At 41.3% G+C, this 22,607-nt stretch overlaps 1 protein-coding gene across 3 annotated transcripts in view; it reads left to right on the top strand.

The window, feature by feature from the left end:
• Nucleotides 1-22,607, top strand: part of PDE4B (phosphodiesterase 4B) — a 395,290-nt gene that overhangs the window by 342,602 nt on the left and 30,081 nt on the right. For all 3 annotated transcript variants that reach the window (XM_073357426.1, XM_073357424.1, XM_073357425.1), the window contains one exon: nucleotides 15,279-15,391. In XM_073357426.1, the coding sequence (XP_073213527.1) occupies nucleotides 15,279-15,391 (113 nt within the window). The remainder of the gene's footprint in view (nucleotides 1-15,278; nucleotides 15,392-22,607) is intronic.

Genomic DNA, 22,607 nt, shown 5'->3' with positions numbered 1-22,607 from the left:
ATTCAACAGTCATTCTGCACTTGCTGAGCCTGTTGTTGAACCAATCCTTGCTGCTGTCAAGGTGCCCCGTGTAGGACTTCATAAGCCACAGCATTAAGGGGTAGGCAGGGTCTCCCAGGATCACAATGGGCATTTCGACTTCCCCTATGATGATCTTCTGGTCCGGGAAGAAGCTTCCTGAACAGATCAGTGTTCTGAAAGATGCGTGCGTCATGCACCTTTCCGGACCAGCCAGGGTTAATGTCCTTGAAATGCCCACGGTGATCCACAAGCGCTTGGAGAGCCATAGAGAAATACCACTTCCAATTAATGTACTCGGTGACTAGGTGGTCTGGTGCCAAAATTGGAATATATGTGCCATCTATTGCCTCTCCGCAGTTAGGGAAGCCCATTTGTGCAAAGCCAGCCACAATGTCATGCACGTTGCCCAGAGTCACGGTCTTTCGGAGCAGGATGCGATTAATGGCCCTGCACACTTCCATCAACACAAGTCCAACGGTCAACTTTCCCACTCCGAACTGGTTAGCGACTGCCAGCTTCCACAGTGCAATCGCCATGCACTTCTCCAATGGCAGGGCAGCTCTTGTTCTCGTGTCCTTGCGCCGCAGGGCTAGGACGAGCTCATCACACAGTCCCATGAATATGGCTTTCCTCATGCGAAAGTTCAGCAGCCATTGCTCATCATTCCAGACATGCATGACGATGTGATCCCACCACTCAGTGCTTGTTTCCCAAGCCCAAAAGCATGTTCCAGTGTGGTCAGCACCTCTGTGAATGCCACAAGCAATCTTGTGTTGTAGCTACTACACGTGTTGAGATCAATGTCGAACTGCTCTTGCCTTTGTATTTTAAGGAATAACTCCACTGCCACTTGTGACACGTTAGTGAAAGCGAGCAGCATATTGGTCAACAGTGCGGGATTCATTCCTGCAGACAGAAGTGCGCAGTACATAAACCTTTGAAAGATGGCGCCAAATGCAGACGGAAGCACAGAGATTGCTGGGATGCGAAGTAATGCATCACGGGGCATTGGGACAGGACTCAGGATGCCCCGTGAACGCCTCCGCCTTCCCACAACTCTTAGCGGCAGAAGAGGAAGAGATGCTCTGCGGGATAGCTGCCCAGAGTGCACCACTGCAAGTGCCGCAAGTGTGAACACGCTATTACGCAGGCAGCCGACAGTGAGAACACACAACAGCTGTTTCCCTTCAGCGTTCTCTGAGCGGTGCTGTAACTGCCGGCTCTGTAACTCTGCCATTGTAGACATACTCTTAGGGCTTGTCTACACTACACAGCTTTTAGCGACAAGGCTGTGTCAACACAGTCTTGTCGTTAAAGTCAGCGTGTGTAAACACTCTGTCGGTATTTTGTCGGCACTTTTGCTGACAAAATACTTCCAGCCCCGCAAGCGGTGTTAGCTTTGTCAGCAGGAGAGCACTCCTGCCAACAGAGCTGTGTTCACATTGCCTCTTGCATCGGCAAAACTTTTGTCTTTCACGGGGAGGAGCTTTTTTAAGTACCCATGAAAGACAAAAGTTTTGTCGACAACGTCATAGTGTAGACAAGCCCTTAGAAAGACAAGGTAACTTTTTGAGAATGATGCTAGACATTGAGTGGTAATTCTTTCTGAACAAAGTAATGGGTGTCTCTTTATTAAAGGAGGGTAAATAAACTGTGATTCAGTTTCCTTTGTTGAAAGTGAAAGAAGGGTGTTTCATATGCGGGTATTTGGATTTGAGTTTAATTAACTGTTAAACTAAACCCTGCCCTCATGTCAGGTAGCTTAAGCCACCCTTTTCCTTTCCAAATCACATGTCTAAGATGCACCCTGACTTGAACGTAAATAGAGCTTAGCTGAATCATAGTGTTGTCAGCAAATGACATGTGGGTGGATCCAGGTGGTGGATTAGGTTTTTGTAATTCAGATTCAACATGAAACCATTTTTTTCTGGGTGTGAGGGTGTGGGTGTGTATGTCCAACCTACAGCTGCTAAGCATGGTTTAGCATGATTTTTAACTGTAGTATAGCCAAGGAACAAATGTTAATTCCTAGTTGTGTTTAACCCTAGGGACATGCTGCACATTTAAAAAAAATACTTAGCAAATGTAATGTTGTGCAGCCAAAGCTTAATTCATGATATTCAGTACTCCACTAAGGGTCTTCCAGTCACTAGTGTGAATTAGCACCCATTCTGCAGGGTGTGTTGTTCATACTTTAAATACATTGTTGCTACTATGTATGATATGTTAGATTTGGAGGGTCAGGTAAACTTCATGTTTGATGATGAAGCTGGAAGAGAGAAGTAAAATTTGCCTTCTTTCTGAGTCTATGTTGTATTTTTTAGAAGTTTGGTGAAGTTCTTTACCTAAAAGAATATTTTAATGGTTAGTTAGTGACTGGCTCTGCACCCAAGTCTCAGGTTTTAAATCAGACACTTGCATCTATCTGGGTGCAGGCATGGGGACAAAGTGCTCTGGGGAAAATACAGCTTGAGAGTACCTCTCGTTGTGGACAGTTTGTGGAATCAACTACCTTCCCAATTGGAGCTTTGAAGAGTGATGGTGAGTTCTGGCATCTGCTCTGGAAGGTAGTTTCAGGTGAGTACATAACAGGATAGTAGCCCCAGAATAAAAGCTGGAGGAACCTTAGCAGCATAAGATCATCTGAGTTTTGGACTAGGGAGAACCTGTGGAAGAGGGGATCTCCACCACAAAAACCAAGAATGTTTTAATATAGGTGCTCCTTTGTGTATGTCTTCAGATAATCACAGTATATGAAAATAGAAGAGACTTAGGTCATTAATTGTCTGATGCAAAGTCCACCGAGGTTAAGACTCCTATTGACTTCAATGGGCTAGAGCCTAATTATTAAGTCATATTCTGGCCAATATAGGATTGTACCCTATATTATATTTACTCCTCTTTGTCCAGTCTAATTTTCTATGTTACAAGTGTTGGAGTTTGTACCACTTCTTTAGGAGTTGGCTTAGCAAACAAATGGAGCTCACTTTCACGAGATCTTTAATTATTCAGGTTTTTTAGAAGCATAAAGGCAATAAGATCTATGGACAGATATTAAAAAGATCAGATTAGACATCAGACCTTCTTAGGGATTGCAGTGAACAAAATTTTGTTTTAAATTCAAAATAAAACATTAGTTTTTATGCCTGAATTGCTGTTGTACATATGCAGATTTGAACTATTTAACAAATAACATGCAGAAATACATATGTAGGAAGGACTGTCAAAAACTTTGAAGTGATTTATATTATAAATAACTAAAATTTATTGCATCTAGTAGTAATTAATAATAACTACCCAGAAAATGTAATACGGGCACAGCATACAATTTACTATTCATTGGCAGAAAGGATATACTGCAAATGGCATTACAGATTGCAGTGTCCACATTATTAAATCTCCAAGTTGGAAAATTGTTCTTTCGGTGTTTCTAACACAAACCAACTTTGACATTTAAAAAGAATTTTACATATTTTATTAAAATTGTGAATACTGGCCTCTTTGGATTGAGACAAATAACTGGGTACATGTTTGTAACCACAATTATATGTGCCTAAAATTAAGGTGTGAGACTACAATCCTGCAAAGGTGTCTCCTTTTCATTTTGCAGAATTAGCAGGCTCAATCAGGGATGTAGATGTCTAATAGCCCTATATTGAGTCTGAAAATGCTTGCGCCCACAATTTCGCATCTTCAAAACTGGAGGTCAATCTCATAACAAGACACTTGGTCAGAAAGTAACCATTAGCAATATCAGACTCTGAAAGCCTATTTGGTTGGTACACTGAACACTTGGTTATTGGGGGCCAAGTTGGACTATTAATTTCCCATGATTGTGGTATTTTAATGCTGCTGGTAAGAAGAAAATGGAAGCCTTTGAGAGGTGGTGCTAGTGAAGACTCTTGTGTATCTCCAAGACAGAAAAGAAGATGAATGCTTATATTAGAAATGCTATTAGAGAGAAGCAGACCCTGCTGTAGGAAATAAACAGGAGTATACTATAGGAGTATATAGTAAACAGGAGTATACTATACTTTGGTCACATCAGACATAGAGATGGGAATAACTTCCAGGAAGTTATAGTGGAAGGAATGGTGGCAGGGGATGACCAGTGAGGGCATGAATAGACTGTGTACGACAGATTATTGGGCCGTCAGCTGCTGAGTGCTCAAAGTCAGTGATGGAGCAAGAAGGCTTCTGAACATTTTGTTCTAATGTCACAAACATTCAGACCAGAATAGATAGATTTTACTGACTTATGCTGTACTATGCAGAAGTGAGAGCAGCACTTTCTCTCCATGCCACTTCAGTGGCTTGTCTGAGCCCCACTGAAGCAACTATTCTCCCCTTCCACTTTCAGCTAGAACCAGGGAGTCCAAGAAAATGCAAAGGAATATATTAAAAATTTAACCAGATTAACTTCAATAACAACAACAAAATCTCTTTGAGTGAAGTTTTATATCTGAGTGACATCTCAGATAATTTCTTAATTTGGACCTACCCCTGCTTCTGTTGAAGTCAATGGCATGGAGTAGGAATTGGGACCCTTTCCACAGTACGCATCCGATGAAGTGAGCTGTAGCTCACAAAAGCTTATGCTCAAATAAATTGGTTAGTCTCTAAGGTGCCACAAGTACTCCTTTTCTTTTTCCGTGAACTGTTTTACTCGTCCATAGGGAAAACCACATCGGCAACAGACCGTTTTTATCCAAAAACTTTTTAAAATGTAAACAGTTAAAGTCCCAAGGCCACTTTCACAACCAGGTCTCATGCTGAGAAAATTGTGATGGGGCCAAGTCACTAGGCTAGATATGAAGTCATAGGCTGCAGGGCCAGTTGGGGGCCACCCGGGCCATGGCCTGACCACTTTTTGGTCAGGCCAAACCTGAGTGGTGCTGTCACCATATGTGCCAGGTCCCAAAGCCATTCATTCAAATTTGGCCTGGCTGCTCCTCCATCATGATGGAAGATGGGTGAGGCCAAACCTGAGCGGTGCTGCAACCCTGCTCACTCACAGAAATTTGGTAGGTGTAAGGGGCTCATGGTCCCAGAGAGTCAGACTGCGGCGTGGGGGGGGGGGGGGGGGAAGAGGAAGGAAAGGCTGGGAGGTCAAATCTAGCCCTTGGGTGACGGTAATCTTCTACAAATGAATTTTTAAGTTCCTTTATAGAACTTAGAGACACTGTACATTTTATTCTTACTATACATTTAGATGGAGGAGAACGAGCAGATGGTTTTCAACAAAGAATGTAATTGTTTCAAATTACATTTGTCAAAATGATTTTGTTGCTAATATTTTTGAAAAGTGGCTTCCACAGAAATGTCCTGGTTTAACCTGTGACCAACCCTGTATACAGCCCCGGAAAGTAAAGGGTGCTTGCAGATATTAAATGAGCAAATGAAGTTTTTTCTTGTTTAAACAAGTATGGTTTTTTTCATAGCCATAAACAAGGAGTGAGGCAACACTGCGTGAACAAACTGACATTAATGGGACATAGTGGAAATATCAGGACTGTGTTCCTGAAAATATGCTGAGTGTATTAGTAGGGTAGCACAGATTTCAGCTTGTAGAATTAGAAGGAAAGTGGCATTAAGGCTATTTTAAAGGCTTCTGGGGGGCATCCTTTGCCTGTGAACATTTGTTGTTAAGGTGCTCCCAACACGTGGTTTGTTTCAAAGCCATCAAATTGCTTATCAGGCAGAGTTTTATGAGCAAACAGCAGGGATTGCTACCAGTATTGAGAGAAGAGGTGAATTCTGTCAGAGACTGGGAAATCATCCCCCTCCAACCCTCCCTGAATTGTAACAAAGAGCTCCCAAGAACTCCTTCCAACACATCACCGAGTTTCAGTAAGAAGTGACATATCATCCACAGCCATGCTGTACCAAACTAAAAATAGGAAGAAAAACAGCAACACACCTTTTTATTCCATTAAAACACATTGGAGTGGGAGAATTTTTTTTAAAGGCCAAGTGAAAAAAATGAGACATTTTGCTTTTTTAAACAAATAGGGACTTGGTAGGTCTGTCATCTGATTGGACTGACAGCAAAGCCACTTTCGTAACGAAAACGTCACCATAAACGTTAGCACAGTGCTCAAGAAGGTGGAAAGTGTTACATAAATGCTCAATACTCTTAGAAATAGAATTACAAAGGATTCTTTTTAGATATTGATATTAATTAGCTTTTAATATATTTGGAAAATGATTTAACGTACAGCACTGGAAAAAAATTATGGAAACATCAGCTGGAGTGTGGAAATAAGCTTACTGGCAAGAACTTGATTATGCAACATGATGATCCAAATATAAACTGTGAAATGTGATACAGCTCAAGACACATGGTACAATATTCCACAAGATTATATCCAAAAATTGTACAACTGCCTCAATAAGTGAATTAGTATATTATGCTGTACAGCAGGGGTGTCAAAATCATTTGGAGGAGAAGGCTGGATTTCAGGTTTAATCATGGTCTCTGAGACACGATACAAAGATAGAGCTTCATACTCACCTCAATCAACAGCAGAGCTCCCACTGAAGTTAGTGGAAGGTTTGCAGAGAGAATAAGGGGAGAACATAGCCTTCATGTAGTAACTCAACATCTGTATTTAGATCCTCATTGTCACATTGAGGGCTTGGCTACACTTGTGAGTTAGAGCGCATTAAAGCAGCCCCGGGCTCCCTAGCTCACTACCTGTCCACACTGGCAAGGCATGTAGAGCGCTCTGACTCCACGGCTAGAGCGCTCCTGGTACTCCACCTCGGCGAGAAGATTAACGCTTGTTGCGTCTTGGCTGAAACCTCAGGGCGTCTGTGTGAACGAGGTGTTGCATTGCTGCGCTCTGATCGGCCTCTGGAAGCGTCCCATAATCCCTTTAAGTCAAGTGGCCACTCCTGTCATTGTTTTTGAATCACCATAGGAATGCGGATATGCCCTTTGAAAGCTCCATTTCTGGCAGCTGGCTGCTTATCTGCTCAGAGACAAAGCAACCATTAGTGTGGAATGCTGTGAGAGAGAGAGGTGGGGGTGGGGGTCTGCTCTGTCTGAACTTACAAGACAACATGCTGACATGCTCTCAGCCCCCCCCCAAACCCACTCTCTCTCCCCACAAAACACAAGACACTCCCTGTCACACCCCACCCACCCCATTTGAAAAGCACGTTGCAGTCACTTGCATGCTGGGATAGCTGCCCATAATGCACTGTTCCCAATGCCACTGCAAGTGCCGCAAATGTGGCTACGTCAGTGCACCTGAAGCTGTCAGTGTGGACAGATTGCAGCGCTTTCCCTACTGCGCTCTCCAAAGGCTGGTTTAACGCAAAGCACTCTACATCTGCAAGTGTAGCCATGCCCTGAGTATCGCTCAATGAGAACATCTGCTCCCCCTTATTGCACTGCTGTTTCAGCCTTTTGTTTCTCCTCCTTCCCCCTTTTCCTCTCTCTTTTGCCCCCGCTTTCTTGTCTTGTGTGTCTCCTCTGTTCCTCCCTCTGTATTTTTATCCCTGCAGCAATTCCCAGTTCCCACTCCTCAGTGGTTTCACTCCTATCCCCTTCCCTATTTCATTGCTAAAATGATCATCAGCAGAATAGTTAATGTTGTCATGTTATAATCACTGAACCTTTAGAGTTGACACTCAGATGGATAGGGGACAGGTAGAAGATATAGAAGTCATTCTTTCAGGTTGTCTGCAGACTCAGGCAGAAGTCACAACATCAGTTTACACTTGGTTTACATTTGGAAGATTGTATCTGCAGCCCTGAGGTATCAAAACTTACTTTTTATTTTTAAATGAAAACTTAGATTCTGCACAAGCTGCATACAACATACAGGGCACATAAATGTATTTATGTATTTGTGTGCCCCATAATCAGATCCAGGCCATGGGCCATATGTTTGACACCCCTGCTAAATAGCCAAGTTACCCCTTTAATTCCCCATACAAAATTATATTGGCCCTTCTTTTTGTATGTATTCTCAATTCACATTACATATTTATCTGGTATGTGAACCTGTTGTGTCCTTGCTCTCCACTCAACGTTAAGAATATGGAGAAACCACATTGGTACAGTTGAATTCCTAATAACTAAATAATAACTTTATTAACTATATGCAAATATAGAAGACCTAGCTACTTATATCTGTTTTGGCAGAGTTCTGATGTCTTCTGCAACAGAAGAAAGGGAGGCCCGCTAGAAGGCTCCCAAACCATTTAAAGGGATATTACCCAATTCCTACACATGGCAGATAGATTCTGACAAATGTCATTTTGTCTGAAGAGTACAATTTAGTGTGTGAGATGAAGATGCTTTATAGTTTGTTTTCAGTACAACGTGTTTAAAACGTTAGATTAGCAGAGTGCATCTGATTTGAAGAAGTCAGCCATTTGGGATGGTTCTTTGAGATTGTCCAGAAGTATACTTCCTAAAAGTAGAGGTGGCGGAACAGACAAAACAAGGTTCAGATAAAACAATCATTTTAATCTGTCGCTAACTCTTATTTATTATTTAGCTCCAACAGTGTACTTAGAACAGAGAGGAAGATATGGTCCCTGCACCGAGTCTCAAAATAGATAGATAATATAGTCCAGACATCAGATGAAGAGAGGGGGAAAATGAAAATGTCTAATATTCCTTTAAAAAAATTAATCTAATCTGGGACTATAAATGCTACTGTCCATTAATTGTATTGTGTGGGTATTGTATAGTGCCCCTCTAGAGCAGATTAAGGTTTCGGTGCCCTGCTTGTGCATTACCATACTTTAACATATTTTCATTGCCTTTCCATTTAAACTTAACTCTGAATTTCCTGAGTTTTTTATACTTTTTTTTTAATAATAGCAGAATCCCTGTAATGTTTTACCCTTAAATTACTGATACTTACTCAACATGAACTCCTGTGTAACAAAGTTTTTATCTTGGAATTCTGTTGGTTATATGAAAAATATCATATAGAACAAGAAACAACAAACTCATGAGAGTGTCATCACAGGATATTTGTAACAATTTAAATATGTGTAATATCAACCTGAATTTTATTATTAATTACTATTATTATTATTAACTTTTAGCTTCAGCTTCTGGCTGATTTGCCATAGTCTCTGGAGTAATGCAGAGTAGTTAGAGCTACACTCAGGTGGCTTCCTGGGCACCTTCCCTGATGGCTGCTTGGATGAATTCTTAATGGGAACAATAGGAGGCACTGGCCATTTTGAAAGAGGGCATTGTAACTGAGAGGACAGTTGCCTCAGTCCCATTGAGCACAATAGATGATAGCAACCTTTTTCAAAGAAGACAGAGAGGGTTTTAATTCTCTGTAGATCATGAGCCATTGGCCTCTGCTATAGAAGACAATTTCACTTATGAAGACTAATAGCAAAAAAATCATCATTAATCCTTAAAAAAAATCTTTCAAGTGTAGCTAATACATAAGATTTCAGCAAGTTATAACTATATGGGAAGTTAGAAGAGTCCATATTCTTAAGATCATTTGGGACAAAAAATGGTGCAATACAAGGTGCTAAATTTCTGAAAGGATCCATTTTTCAATTAATTTTAACTCTTTAAACTCTTTAAATTCTCAGAAATCCACTCTGTGCTCAGAGCGAGTGCTATAGGATGCATTGTTGTCTTCATACCTAACAAAGCTGTTGAATCTCTGCTCTAAAATGCAAACTCTTTAACTATGTAACTGCAACTAGTGCTTCCCTAATACATTTGGCAGTGATCTGGAAAAAACAGTGAACAGTGAGGTGGCAGACTTGCAGATAACGCAAGGTTATTTAGATTAGTCCAGACTAGGGGACCCTGAGGAACTTAAGAAACACCTGGCAAAGCTAACCGGTAACGTAACACAATATCAGCCCAAATTCCTTGTAATAAATTCATCTTGTTGGGTAGCACTTTCTGAGGCAAAAGACCTGGACATAATAATGGGCAGAGCAACAGAATTATCTTCACAATCTGCAGCTGTTTCAAAAAAGCAAATAATATTAGGCTGTATGAAGAAAGAGAATAAGATAAGAGCATTATTTTCTGTGCTTTAGAAAACTAAGCACACTTTCTGCTGCATTGGGTACTAAATAGTCTGTAAAAAAAATAAGATTTTACATACTATGGTACTTAATTAGACCTCTCTATTTATATATTGACAAATATTGTATGCTTGTCTATCTAAATGGCTAGTGTTTTAGTCAGACTTAAAAAAAAAATTGGCAACTTTAACACATCATTTAGGAATTCAGGTTCTGCTGTATTTATTGCCCCTTAAATGTTTTCCTTACAAGCGTCGTTAGTAATGATATAATAGTCATATTTTTAATTTGGATAGCACCCTTCAACCTGAAGGATTCCAGAACGATCCCAGAAGGATCCCATTCAGCACAGCTGAAATGCAGCCAACTTGAGGGTGGAGGACAGCAGCCAATGAATCGGCATATAGCACCCTGCAAACAACAGAAGGATAATTTTGCACAACAATGCTGTTATGAACAGAGCATGAGATCGTCCATGTTCATATAGAGTGGACAGAGTTTCAATTTTCTGGCTCATGCAACTACATGAAACTCAATTTACCTTAAAACGTGATGGACATAGGTGGATCCTTTTGTGGTCCCGGGGAGAATGGGTACTGCAGTCCTGAAGTTTAGAATTCTATTCTGTTCTGTATAGGTTCTTACACTGCCCTGGGGTTCTTACACAACTTTCTTGGGGACGAAATCATAAAAGGAAAATAGAAATTAAATTACAGTGGCAGGTAGAAGTAGACTGGATCCAAACACCTATGAACTTTGGCAAGTCTAGATCTGAACTTGAAGGCTTCCTATATTTAAATTTGCCAAGCCAAAACTCTGTGTAACCACCTCTCTCCCCAGGACACAGTAAAAAGAGAACCTAGCACCATGTCCACCACATGATCACCTCACACTTAGCCAGGTCATTGCAACCAGATCCCAATACGCCCACATTCTGGTGAAGTTTGGCTTGACTTGAGTTATATGAGCTAAGTCCATGTCTAGGGACATTTGAAGGCTGCTGGAACAATGATAGGGCATGTAAAACAAAAGCAGATTCAGTTTTTGTTTTAGTTATTACGTAAGAATATTCAACTTTCCAAACTTCGTTTTTTAAAAAAATTTTTATTTAATTATTCTTAGAAAGGTATAAGATATTCTAAGTAGGTGGGATATAGAAGCATTCTGACTCTATATATTTGAGTAGGCCATGATTCCACCTCCTGCTCAGAAAACTGAAGTTAGGCTGTAAATTATAGTGATATTTATAGATAATTGCCCTTAGTAATAATGAATTCCTATTAAGCGTATCTGACTGGGCTTTTTGTGCATCTGCTCCTAAAATCATTTTGTTCTCCTTGTTGAGTTTATTAATAAATAGAAGCTTGTTCACTTAGAGGACTGACTGGCTAAGCAGCAGTTCTGCAGAAAAGGACCTAGGGGTGACAGTGGACGAGAAGCTGGATATGAGTCAACAGTGTGACCTATTGCCAAGAAGGCTAACGGCATTTTGGGCTGCATAAGTAGGAGCATTGCCAGCAGATCAAGGGACGTGATCATTCCCCTCTATTCGGCATTGGTGAGGCCTCATCTGGAGTACTGTGTCCAGTTTTGGTCCCCACACTACAAGAAGGATGTGGAAAAACTGGAAAGAGTCCAGTGGAGGGCAACAAAAATTATTAGGAGACTGAAGCACATGACTCATGAGGAGAGGCTGAGGGAACTGGGCTTGTTTAGTCTGCAGAAGTGAAGAGTGAGGGGGGATTTGACAGCAGCCTTCAACTACCTGAAGGGGGGTTCCAAAGGGGATGGAGCTCGGCTGTTCTCAGTAGTGGAAGATGACAGAACAAGGAGCAATGGTCTCAAGTTGCAGTGGGGGAGGTTTAGGTTGGATATTAGGAAAAAACTATTTCACTAGGAGGGTGGTGAAGCACTGGAATGGGTTACCCTAGGGGGTTGGTGGAATCTCCATCCTTGGAGGTTTTTAAGGCCCGGCTTGACAAAGCCCTGGCTGGAATGATTTAGTTGGTGTTGGTCCTGCTTTGAGCAGGGGGTTGGGCTAGATGACCTCCTGAGGTCCCTTCCAACCCCAATCTTCTATGATTCTAGAGGGAATTTGAGACAATTTTTTTTTCATTTAGAGGAAACTTGAAACCTTTCACTAAAATTGTTTTACTTATCTACTCATTGATAGGGAGTCTGCAGGTTGGGGAGGAAAGTTCACTGAAGTTCTACTCTTGTATGTTGTAGCTAGTTCCAAGTACTTTTTTGACTTGAATGTCACAGAAGTGTGCAAGAGGAGGTTACTCCCAGTAGATTTGTAGCTCTGTAAGTATAAAAAAGAAATTGAGTATTAGCTCTTCTTTACACCAAACTGTATTTTATTTTATTGGAATGTAGGACTAGAAGGGACTTTGTCACAGAATCGTTACTTCAAAGTATTTCTTGCTCAGTGAGAAATTATTCTTCTGTAGTGTTTTTCTTCTATTGAGCTTTGAGTGGTTGAACATATATAGCATATGCATTTATTAATATATTTCAAATAGACAGTGGACATGGTTGATAAGAAAGTGGATTTACCCAGGTGAAGTGGTAGGCAGATATATATGTACAAAAGAGACTTTGGAATTCCATGGGACTACTTGCTAATAAGAAGGCAGCACATTAAGTCAGTGGGCAAGATTCTGATTTCTTGGCCAGTACTGTTGAGCTGTGCAGTAGCTTTCCTATGCAGCCTCATGGTCATATCACCCGTTTCCATCCCACTCTCCATTCCTTCCTATTGTTTCACACTCATTTACTGAATGATTCTTCAAATTAGATTGTAATCTCTTCAGGGCAGGGACCATCTGTTATTGTGTGTGCCAAACCCAGCACAACAGGGGTGCTGGGCACCACCACAGCACAAATAATAATAATTTAAAAAGTAACAATCATTTGTATGGGTGTAAATCTGGAGTAACTGCACTGACTTCACTGGTGTAACTGAGATCGCGTTGGACTATTGTATAGCTAATTCAAAGTCCTGTGGAGTTCTTCTGTTCACTTCAGTGTGCTCTGAATCAGGCCCTATATGCAGTATCTGTAGAACCAGAAGCTAGTGGAAACTTATGTCACACCCCAGCAGTGAGTGAGTTATCTGGTGTGGCCCTCTAGATCAGTTCTCCTTTCAGCACATCCACAGCATCCAGCACAGAATGGTAAAAGTTGTACCCACAGGGCTGAATAGGGCCTATAGCAGGGGTGGGCAAACTTTTTGGTCCAAGACCCACATCTAGGAATAGAAATTGTATGGCGGGCCATGAATGCTCACAAAATTGGGGTTGGGTGACGGCTCTGGTGTGGGCTCTGAGGTGGGGCCAGAAATGAGTTCAAGGTGTAGGAGGGAGCTCCCGGCTGGGGCGAGGGGGTGGGGTGAAAGGGGAAGGCTCCAGCTGGGGGTGCAGGCTCTGGAGTGGGGCTGGGGATGAGGAGTTTGGGGTGTAGGAGGGTGCTCTGGGTGGGGACCAAGGGGTTTGGAGGGTAGAGGGGGATCAGGGCTGGGGCAGGGGGTTGGGGTGCAGGAAGGGATGCAGGCTCCAGCAGGGGGTGCAGTCTCTGGGGTGGGGCTGAGGATGAGGGGTTGGGGTGCAGGAGGATGCTGCAAGCTAGGATCGAGGGGTTTGGAGGGGGATCAGGGTTGGGGCACGGGGTTGGGGCATGGGGAGAGGCTCAGGGGTGCAGGCTCCAGGCAGCACTTACCTCAAGCAGCTCCCGGAAGCAGCGGCATGGCCTCGCTCCAGCTCCTATGCATAGGGGAAGCCAGGGGGCTCCGCTCTTCACGCTGCCCCCTCCCCAAGTGGCTCCCGGCCAATTGGAGCTGGGGGAGTGGCACTTGGGGAGGGGGCAGTGTGCAGAGCAGACCCGCTGGCTGTCCCTACGCGTAGGAGCTGGAGCAGAGCCATGTCGCTACTTCCGGGAGCCGTGTGGAGCGGCCACCGACCCAGCTCCCCAGCAGGAGCTCAAGGGCTGGATTAAACTGGTTGGTGGGCCGTAGTTGCCCACCCCTGGCCTATAGAGTGTGTATAGTTTTCTAAGTCAGTAGAAGTCTAGAGTTCTATTAACTCTATTAGGATTGCAGTTTCCTTTAACTTTTATCATTTAAAATCCTGACTCCTTGAACTGAGGAAGATACGTATTGGTGTGGGTCCTTTCTGTCAGTAGGTATGGTAGGTAGTTATATTTAAAGGGTTTGAAGTTATTTTTATGAGCCATGGTGAAGTCTGTAAACCTTTATTTTTATCTTGAGAGCTGCTTAGCAATTCTTCCAGGAGATTTATGCTTTTCTAGTTGAAACACTTACAAATTGAGAGGAATACAATGTTAGCAAAAGCAGAGACAGCTCATTTCTGGTTTCATTTGAGAATCCAGTTCATAATTTCCCTATGATCTTGGCTGAGACCAAAGGGAAGTTTTAACTTTGTTTAGTAAAAGAAGAGAAGCATCGTTCCCTTTAACCAATAAAGTCAGTCACTCATCCAGTACTCCCATAAAGTTTCTGTCTGATCGTATCCTTATCTGAGGGCTCTCATGTAGCACCCAGCTAAAAAAACTGTACTCCTAACCTTGTTTGGGGCAGTGCTACCTCCTGGAAAAGTTACTCAAAGATCACTCACGTATACCCTCAGTGCTTGCATTGCCTAAATAAAGATTTACTGCCAATTACTGCTTTCTTTTTCATTTTACTTGAAAAGAGCGCAGCTTGTTTCTTCTGAGAAAAAGTAACTGAAGCAAGTCACTTGCTTACAACTCACTTAATGACATTTTACATTTTTTGTAAAATGTCATCACTTTAGACAAGAAACGCTGTGATGAGTAATGCTTAGGAGGAGGGGGGAAAAAAAACTTGCTTACAAGGAACTGCTTTTATTACCGTGCAATCTTAATCCACATACATGCAGATGAGTCTGTCAGAGAGCATTCCTCCCACACCCCCTTTTTAGAGGAAGTTTGTTGATGTATTACCGACATCTCATCTTCAAAGCCAAAAAAAAAAAAAAAAAAAAAAAACCGACAGCCATTCACAGGAAGGACGCACGTTGATTTGTTCTCCTCCTGGAGCGTGGAGCAGAAGTACCCAGACCGCATGATGAAGGAGCATTGTACCACCTACAGTAGGGCTGCGTCCAGCTGTGTCGGTGACTCCACCATGGAAAGTCTGCAGCCACTCAAGCCTAACTACATGTCTGTGTGTTTATTTGCAGAAGAATCTTATCAAAAATTAGCAATGGAAACTCTGGAAGAATTAGACTGGTGTTTAGATCAACTTGAAACCATTCAGACCTACCGATCAGTCAGTGAGATGGCATCTAACAAGGTAAGCGATGGGATAACTTCTTCCTAAAATGTCAAAGGCTGAAAATAACAAGAATAAGTGCTGTAATGTAAGATGAAAAAGTGTTGCTGTATGTGATTGTGTCCACCAGCAGACAAGCATGCACAGTGCAATATCTGACAAAGTTCATTTAAACACTGTTGGTACTTTTTCCTAATACTTTATGTTAAGGATGTGAACTTTAAATGCTTTGAACTATCTGTATCCTTATGCTACTGCAAGAATTAAACTGCAAATGGTAAACGATAGCATAAATTCTCAAGCAGAATATATTTACACTGTGAAATTAATCCTTGATTTGGTGATATGTTCCAGTGGACCTTATGTACATTTTTATACAGGTAGAAGTAGAAAGCATGGTAAATACAAATGTTATTTACAAAGTAATTTATAAGTTGGAGAAAATTTGTCATAGAAAAGCAGAACCAGGAAAACATTTTGCATTCCGTAGATTCAGAATTATAATATGTTACAATGTAGTAAAACCACATCATTACAATGATATTTATCTATCAGAAAATTTACAAGGTGTCAATTACAGCTGTTCTCCGTGGAAAAAATACGACCAAAGGCACCCACTAAAAAGTGTGTAACTTGTAACAAATGATCAGGTTGGGGAAATTAACTTGGCTTTTCAATAATAATGGCAAACTCTAAACATTATGGGATACTGTTTTACTGCAACTGTCTCTTTCTCGAAGCATTTGGTTTGTGTTTTTAATATTATGGTATGAGTTGACAGCATTTTATATTCAGTACATGATTAGGGTGCAGTACCATAACACTGGGACATATGTAAGAGTGTTTTCATTAAAGGGCTGCTTTGGGGCGGGGGGGGGGGGGAGATGCAGGAGAATTTGAGTTTTCATACAAGGAGTAAAAATATGCTAAAATCATTTGAAAAGAAAAATCCCAAACTAAACTTTATGCAGAATGTAGGCGGGGGGAAGGTTCAGAAGAAAAATACAGAAAAGATATAAAGGGGAAAAATACAGCAGAATCCCTGAATACCCCTCAAAATAATCCTTTAAAACCACCACTCCCTCCAACCCTGAGCTTCTGCTTCCAGCCTCCAACCTTTCCAGATAGAGAGAACTACTCTGTGAGCAAATGTGATTCTATTAAGAACCCATCAAAGTCAGTCCTTAATTGGCTAGAGTGGTTATTGTTGATTGACACAAGGCACTCCCTGGGGCTACAGGCACCACCTCTGCAATGCTCCTAGCCATTGCCCAAATGAGCACTTGACTGGCATCTGAGCAGATCTCCTGCTGAGGGCAGTGCAAAATGCTTTTGCACCCAGCAGCACAGTCTAAGTGCACAAGATCTCAAAGTCACAAGTATTGCTGCTCCAGATTCAATATTTATGCTCATGCTTTTTTGCAATATTTACACCCATCAACCTGATGAAGCAAATCCATATGGTTTCTGAAATGTGTGTGCTCTATCTCTTACAAAGATATTAGACATCGTGTGTTACCTTCATACCTTTGCATTAGCCCTCATGATTAGACCCAGTTTTACGTTTGTGCCACACAAATCCAGGGTTATTCTTCTTTTCCTAACTGGAAATAAATTACGCCAGAAATGCTGAATCAGAAATTGAGGTTCTATGGAATATGTTAAAGAAATTAATCACAGGTCATTTCAAACTTCCTTCTGCTCCACTAGTTCTTACTACAGCATGCCAGGGCATAGAAAGTAATAGAAGTTTTAACAGGGTTAGCTTGCAAGAAAAGAATATAATTTTTATCAGTTTGCTTGAGAAACAGATCTAACCATTAGCAAGGCTTTAGCCTGCTAAGAAAATAGGGCCTCGCACATGGGGCAGAACTATCCCGGATTTTGACATTTTTTTCCCACATTTGGACTCTTACAGGTGAAAAGCTCTGATTAAGTAATTCAGCCATTGTGTAATTGTTAAAAATTATGATTTTACTATGTGCAATGTTAGTGTTCATTGGTTAGATTCAACTTTCTTTAAACTTGGCTCATTCATATACTTGAACTAAAATGTGTTTGTACGTGTTCTGGTCAGATTCCAAGAGTCATTTCCAGCTATGAAAGAATAACATGAAATGGTTTGAAGCTTATTCTTTTTTTCCTTGCCATGGTAACAAACATCTAAACAAGTTGGTGATACATGTCTCTTGATCTTGTGCGATCATGGCAAACAGTTTTTCATGGCACACAGTAAAATTATTTCAAGTGTGCTGTGCAGTCTAAAAACAGTTCAACTGGAAGTAAACCTGAAAGACTGTTTAGAAACAATCAGAAAATTTTACAACAAATTAATGAACATTTTTAATCTCTTAAAGTATCTGAGTAGACTGTCTTGCTTGAATCAAAAGCTTTTAAGTAGGGTACTGGTAAGCAACAAAACAGTGAGGTGTTTTGAAAACAGGATGCTTAGGCTCCACATTATTAAAGAAGAACGGAAAGAGAAACAGTATAGAGAGGAAGAAAGCAAATAGACTCAACACGATCCCAAGTGCAAGAACAGTATAAACAGTGACCTATCTTCCTGACCTCTGCTATTGCTGAGTTCCTGGCCCTGTGCCACTAAAGCCAAACTACGTCATTTGAGAATGATAGTAGGCATGGCACAGCTGTTGCAAGTGTGACTCGAATTTCCTGTCTCCTTCCTGACAGACGTAGTTTTAAAAGTACAGAGTTGCAACAACAGCAGACAGAGAGGGAGGATCTCTGAATACATGTTTGCAGTGTGGTTTTCAGAGCTCTTGTACAAAAAGCATTTTCTGGGGAGGAAAGCACAGCATCCTGGTCATAAAGAGTTGGCACATGGGTCTGCCAACAATGTAAATTAATTACTCAAGGAAACTGAGGGCCCGATCCTGCTAGGTGCTAACCACCCTCAGCTTTTATTGAGGCTGTAAAGCACAGGCTTGAGCCCAGCATAGAACCATTACAGGCAAGCTCTGTCTTCTGAGTACACTCTCACTAGGTAAAGACTTTACCGCAAGTCTTTACCGTCGTACTTAATCCTGACCTCCAAATACTCCAGACCCCTTGCTATTCCACACCAAAGCCTCCGGGAAGCAGACTACCCATCATGCCAAACATAGTGGCGGTTTTGGGAAATGGGAAATCTGATTTTTTTTTTTAGAAATTATTAACATTCCAAAATTAGAAAGAGAGCAACACTGAAGAAAACGACCACACGTCTATTCCACATTGCCTTAGTCATTGCCCCTGAGCACTGGCCTCATTCCCTATGGATTCCCTAAACTAAGCATCTAGGAATGTATGGAATACTGCAAAGATGGAGTTAATTATTTATGTAAAATACTAACAAGACAGTATTATCGTTTCAGCTTTGAGTGAAATAAAGCTAAATTACCCTTAGTGGTCTGTAGATATTAAACGTTAATATGTATTGTACATTTTTACATTCTTTTAAGATATGACTATCATTCTGCATTTAGTGGCCTATCCAGTTCACTGCCTAGGCAGATACTGAGTCGTCTCTGGAGGTTTGTGAGTCATGGGCCTCCTGATATAGCAGTCCCCTAATGTTGCATGTGGCATTATGCAGCTGTCTACAGACTCATCTTTCATAGAGGCAGAATCACAGGCCCCGAGAGCACTCGGTGCATCCCCAAATCATAAAGCAGGGGATAAATAATTCCCCAACTGACCAACGATCTGTCCTCTAGTTCTCCAAGTCCCACCTTGATGGTTTTCTAAGGCCTTAAGGTCATAAGATGGTTTTCAAAAGACCTTTTACATCACAGAGACTATCCACTTATAAGTGCAGGATCCCCTGAAACGCACAGCAGTTTATGAAGCCAGTATTCCGAGCCTCTGTACCCAGATTGTGCAACTTACAGTTGATAGATGATAAAGGCTGGCTGGAAAGTAAAATCTGTTTCACCAAAAAAGGTTTTGACAACTGATTCTGTTCCTTCCAGATTTTTTCCCAAAAAAGTGAGAGTGCACAAGACTACCACAGAATAGCTAAGTTACGCTCCAGGGATCAGAGGAGAAAGACCTGAACCTCAGTCTCCCACGCCCAGGACAAGAGTCTTAACCACCAGGCTTTAGACTGTCCACTGTCTCAATCTATCCTATTAGAGCTCCGCTTTGTCTAAATAAATAGTCTCTGGGCCAGAGAAAGACTTACTGACTCTATAGCACCTGGATGTGGGAGATTCATGTTCAAGTCCCTGCTTTGAATCAGGCAGAGCACCTTCTCTATTGGTTTTGGGAAGGTTCTTCAGGCCCAGGATGGAATTTCTGGTCAAAATCCGTGAGCGCCCCAGCGCAGAATAGCCATTAGCCTGGTGGTTAGGGGTTCACATGTGGGAGACCGAGTTTCCAGTCCCTAGTCTGAACCAGGGAGAGCAGGGACTTGAGCCTGTCTACCACACCCAGGTGATTGAATTGCCCTAACCACTTGGATATTGGCTATCCTCACCCTGCTCTAGGCCAGAAATTCCACCCTGAACCTGAGAAACCTTCCCAATGAAAGTGTTGCTGGAACCAATATGTTTCCATGAAAAGTTTCCATTTTGACAACTCGGCATTTTCCAACAAAAAACATGTCATCCAAAAGTTCCCAGTGAGCTGTATGAATAATGTCATTCATTTTTTGCAGAAACCTTTTGAATTTTGTATATACGTACTTTGGTAACATCACAGAGTCTTCCTTGTTGACACACCAACTTTGAAACTTTGTTATGCCTGTAATGTGATGGAAATTAAGGGAGCCTTAACACTGACAATATGGCTCAGTGCTGCTAGAAGTACTGTAATATAACTCCTTGCAATTTGTCTCACCTGGATTTAGAAATGTCAGCTGTTAAAGAAGTCTCCAGGAGAAGTGGGCGTAAAGAGCAGAATTAAATCATGCAGGCAGATAATAATTTTGACCATCACTTTATACATATGTATTTGCTAGTGAGACAGCTCACCAAACCACTGTCTTTGTTATTTTGCAAGAGCCCCTGGCATAAACATGACTCTTCCACTTCACCACTATTTCAAAGGGTGTTCCAATCAAACAAAACAAAACAAAAACAGAGAGGGAGCGAGACTAGCAAGCCCACACCTAACTATAAGGAGACAGTGGCTAAATAAATCTGAGGACAGTAATGTAAACTCTGGCAGTCCACATCAAGCAGTTTAACATTGCTCAGGGCAGCATGCCAAGGGTCTATGTGCCTTGCTGCACAGCTTCCACATTTGCATTTGTTTTGTGAGTCTGCCAGCACTCAATCTTGCCCACTTCGTACGTGATGTTTCCCTTAACTGGTGCCAAACTGTTTAGTCTTTGGGTTACTTTACTGTAACTTCCTTTGTTTAATATGCTTTAAAATAGCCAATTGGCTTACAAAGAAAGGCTTGTAAAGTTAACCAACAGTTAGCAAGACAAAGAGACTTCCATGTCTTTTGTTTTTATAAGCAGAGTTAAGTAGGTATGATTCATGGAATTCCGCACATCAGTTCCTGATGGGTTGTTTGGTATTCCCTTCTATCAGCTGCAGCTGTTCATTACGGAAACAAAGACAGTAACTAAGCGTTTGGGAGAACTCATGAAGTGCAAGTTAGCTGATCTTCAACAGTCATTAGAAGGGTACTGTAATTATAATTAAAGATATAAAATGCATTCTGAAATGCATGGCGCCCTTGTAAAGTATGATGCAAACATACCCTAGTGCTGTTAGGTGATTCTTGAATTTACAGTTTTTGGAATTAGCTTGAGTTGTTAAATCATTATGCTTGATGCAAAATGTGATAGAGGCTGTTTATACCTGAGGGTGGGGGCTATTCATTTGTTGTATGTTTGAACTTCAGTCCTCTTATTCAGGTTTAGAAAGAATGCCTTCATCTAGTACAGGAAAATAGGCATTACATTTTCTGAAGATAGTAGTGCAAATTGCAAACATTACATCTGAGATCTAGCTTTTGAACAGTCCCAAGATTTGAGAGTGTTGGAGCCAGGATTTTAGTGCAGCCAGAATAGGGCTGGGACTAGAACTGGTTCGGAATTTTTCAACAAAACTTTTTTTGTCAGAAATGCTGATTTGTCAAAATGGATTTTTTCCCCCACGGGAATGGATAATTTTCAATTATTTTTTTCAACTAAAAAAAGTTTTGAAATTGTGGAAACAAAATATTTTGACATTTTCAAAAGAAAAAAATCTGGTTTTCTGGTTCATAACAAGTTTTCATTTAAAAATTAAGCTACTTAGAGTTTTAAAAAATGGTCAAAACCAAAACAAAACATTTAAAAAATTACTGAAACAAAACTGCAGTTGACCCAAACCTGTGTGTGTGTATGCAAAAATCATTACCTACCTAGCAGGAGTCTGATTTGTCTTGCATACCTCAAGTTTCACCTCACTTAAAAACTACTTGCTTACAAAATCACACATAAAAATACAGAAGTGTCACAGCATGCTATTACTGACAAATTGCCTACTATCTCATTTTTAGCATACAATTATAAATCAATTGGAATATAAATTGTACTTACATTTCAGTGTATAATAATATATAGAGCAGTATAAACAAGTCATTGTCTGTATGAAATTTTAGTTTGTACTGACTTCCCTAGTGCTTTTTATGTAGCCAGTTGTAAAACTAGACAAATATCTAGATGAAAGACCTAATACGCCCAGGGCTACATGTACTCCTGGTTGAGAACCACTGGTCTAGACCCTCTCAAAGTTCAGGGATGTTCAAGGGGATTGGGTCTGACCTGTCTCTTGTTTACACTACATAGAGATGTTTCAGAGTAACAGCCGTGTTAGTCTGTAGTCGCAAAAAGAAAAGGAGTACTTGTGGCACCTTAGAGACTAACCAATTTATTTGAGCATGAGCTTTTGTGAGCTACAGCTCACTTCATCGGATGCATACAGGGGGTGAGGGGGTGAGAGAACCTGGATTTGTGCAGGAAATGGCCCACCTTGATTATCATGCACATTGTGAAGAGAGTTGTCACTTTGGATGGGCTATTACCAGCAGGAGAGTGAGTTTGTGTGTGGGGGGGTGGAGGGTGAGAAAACCTGGATTTGTGCTGGAAATGGCCCAACTTGATGATCACTTTAGATAAGCTATTACCAGCAGGAGGGTGGGGTGGGAGGAGGTATTGTTTCATATTCTCTGTGTGTATATAAAGTCTGCTGCAGTTTCCACAGTATGCATCCGATGAAGTGAGCTGTAGCTCACGAAA

This window comes from Lepidochelys kempii, chromosome 8 (assembly GCF_965140265.1).
Source record: "Lepidochelys kempii isolate rLepKem1 chromosome 8, rLepKem1.hap2, whole genome shotgun sequence".
In the NCBI taxonomy this organism is placed as follows: domain Eukaryota; kingdom Metazoa; phylum Chordata; order Testudines; family Cheloniidae; genus Lepidochelys; species Lepidochelys kempii.
This window is presented reverse-complemented; position numbering and strand designations above follow the sequence as displayed.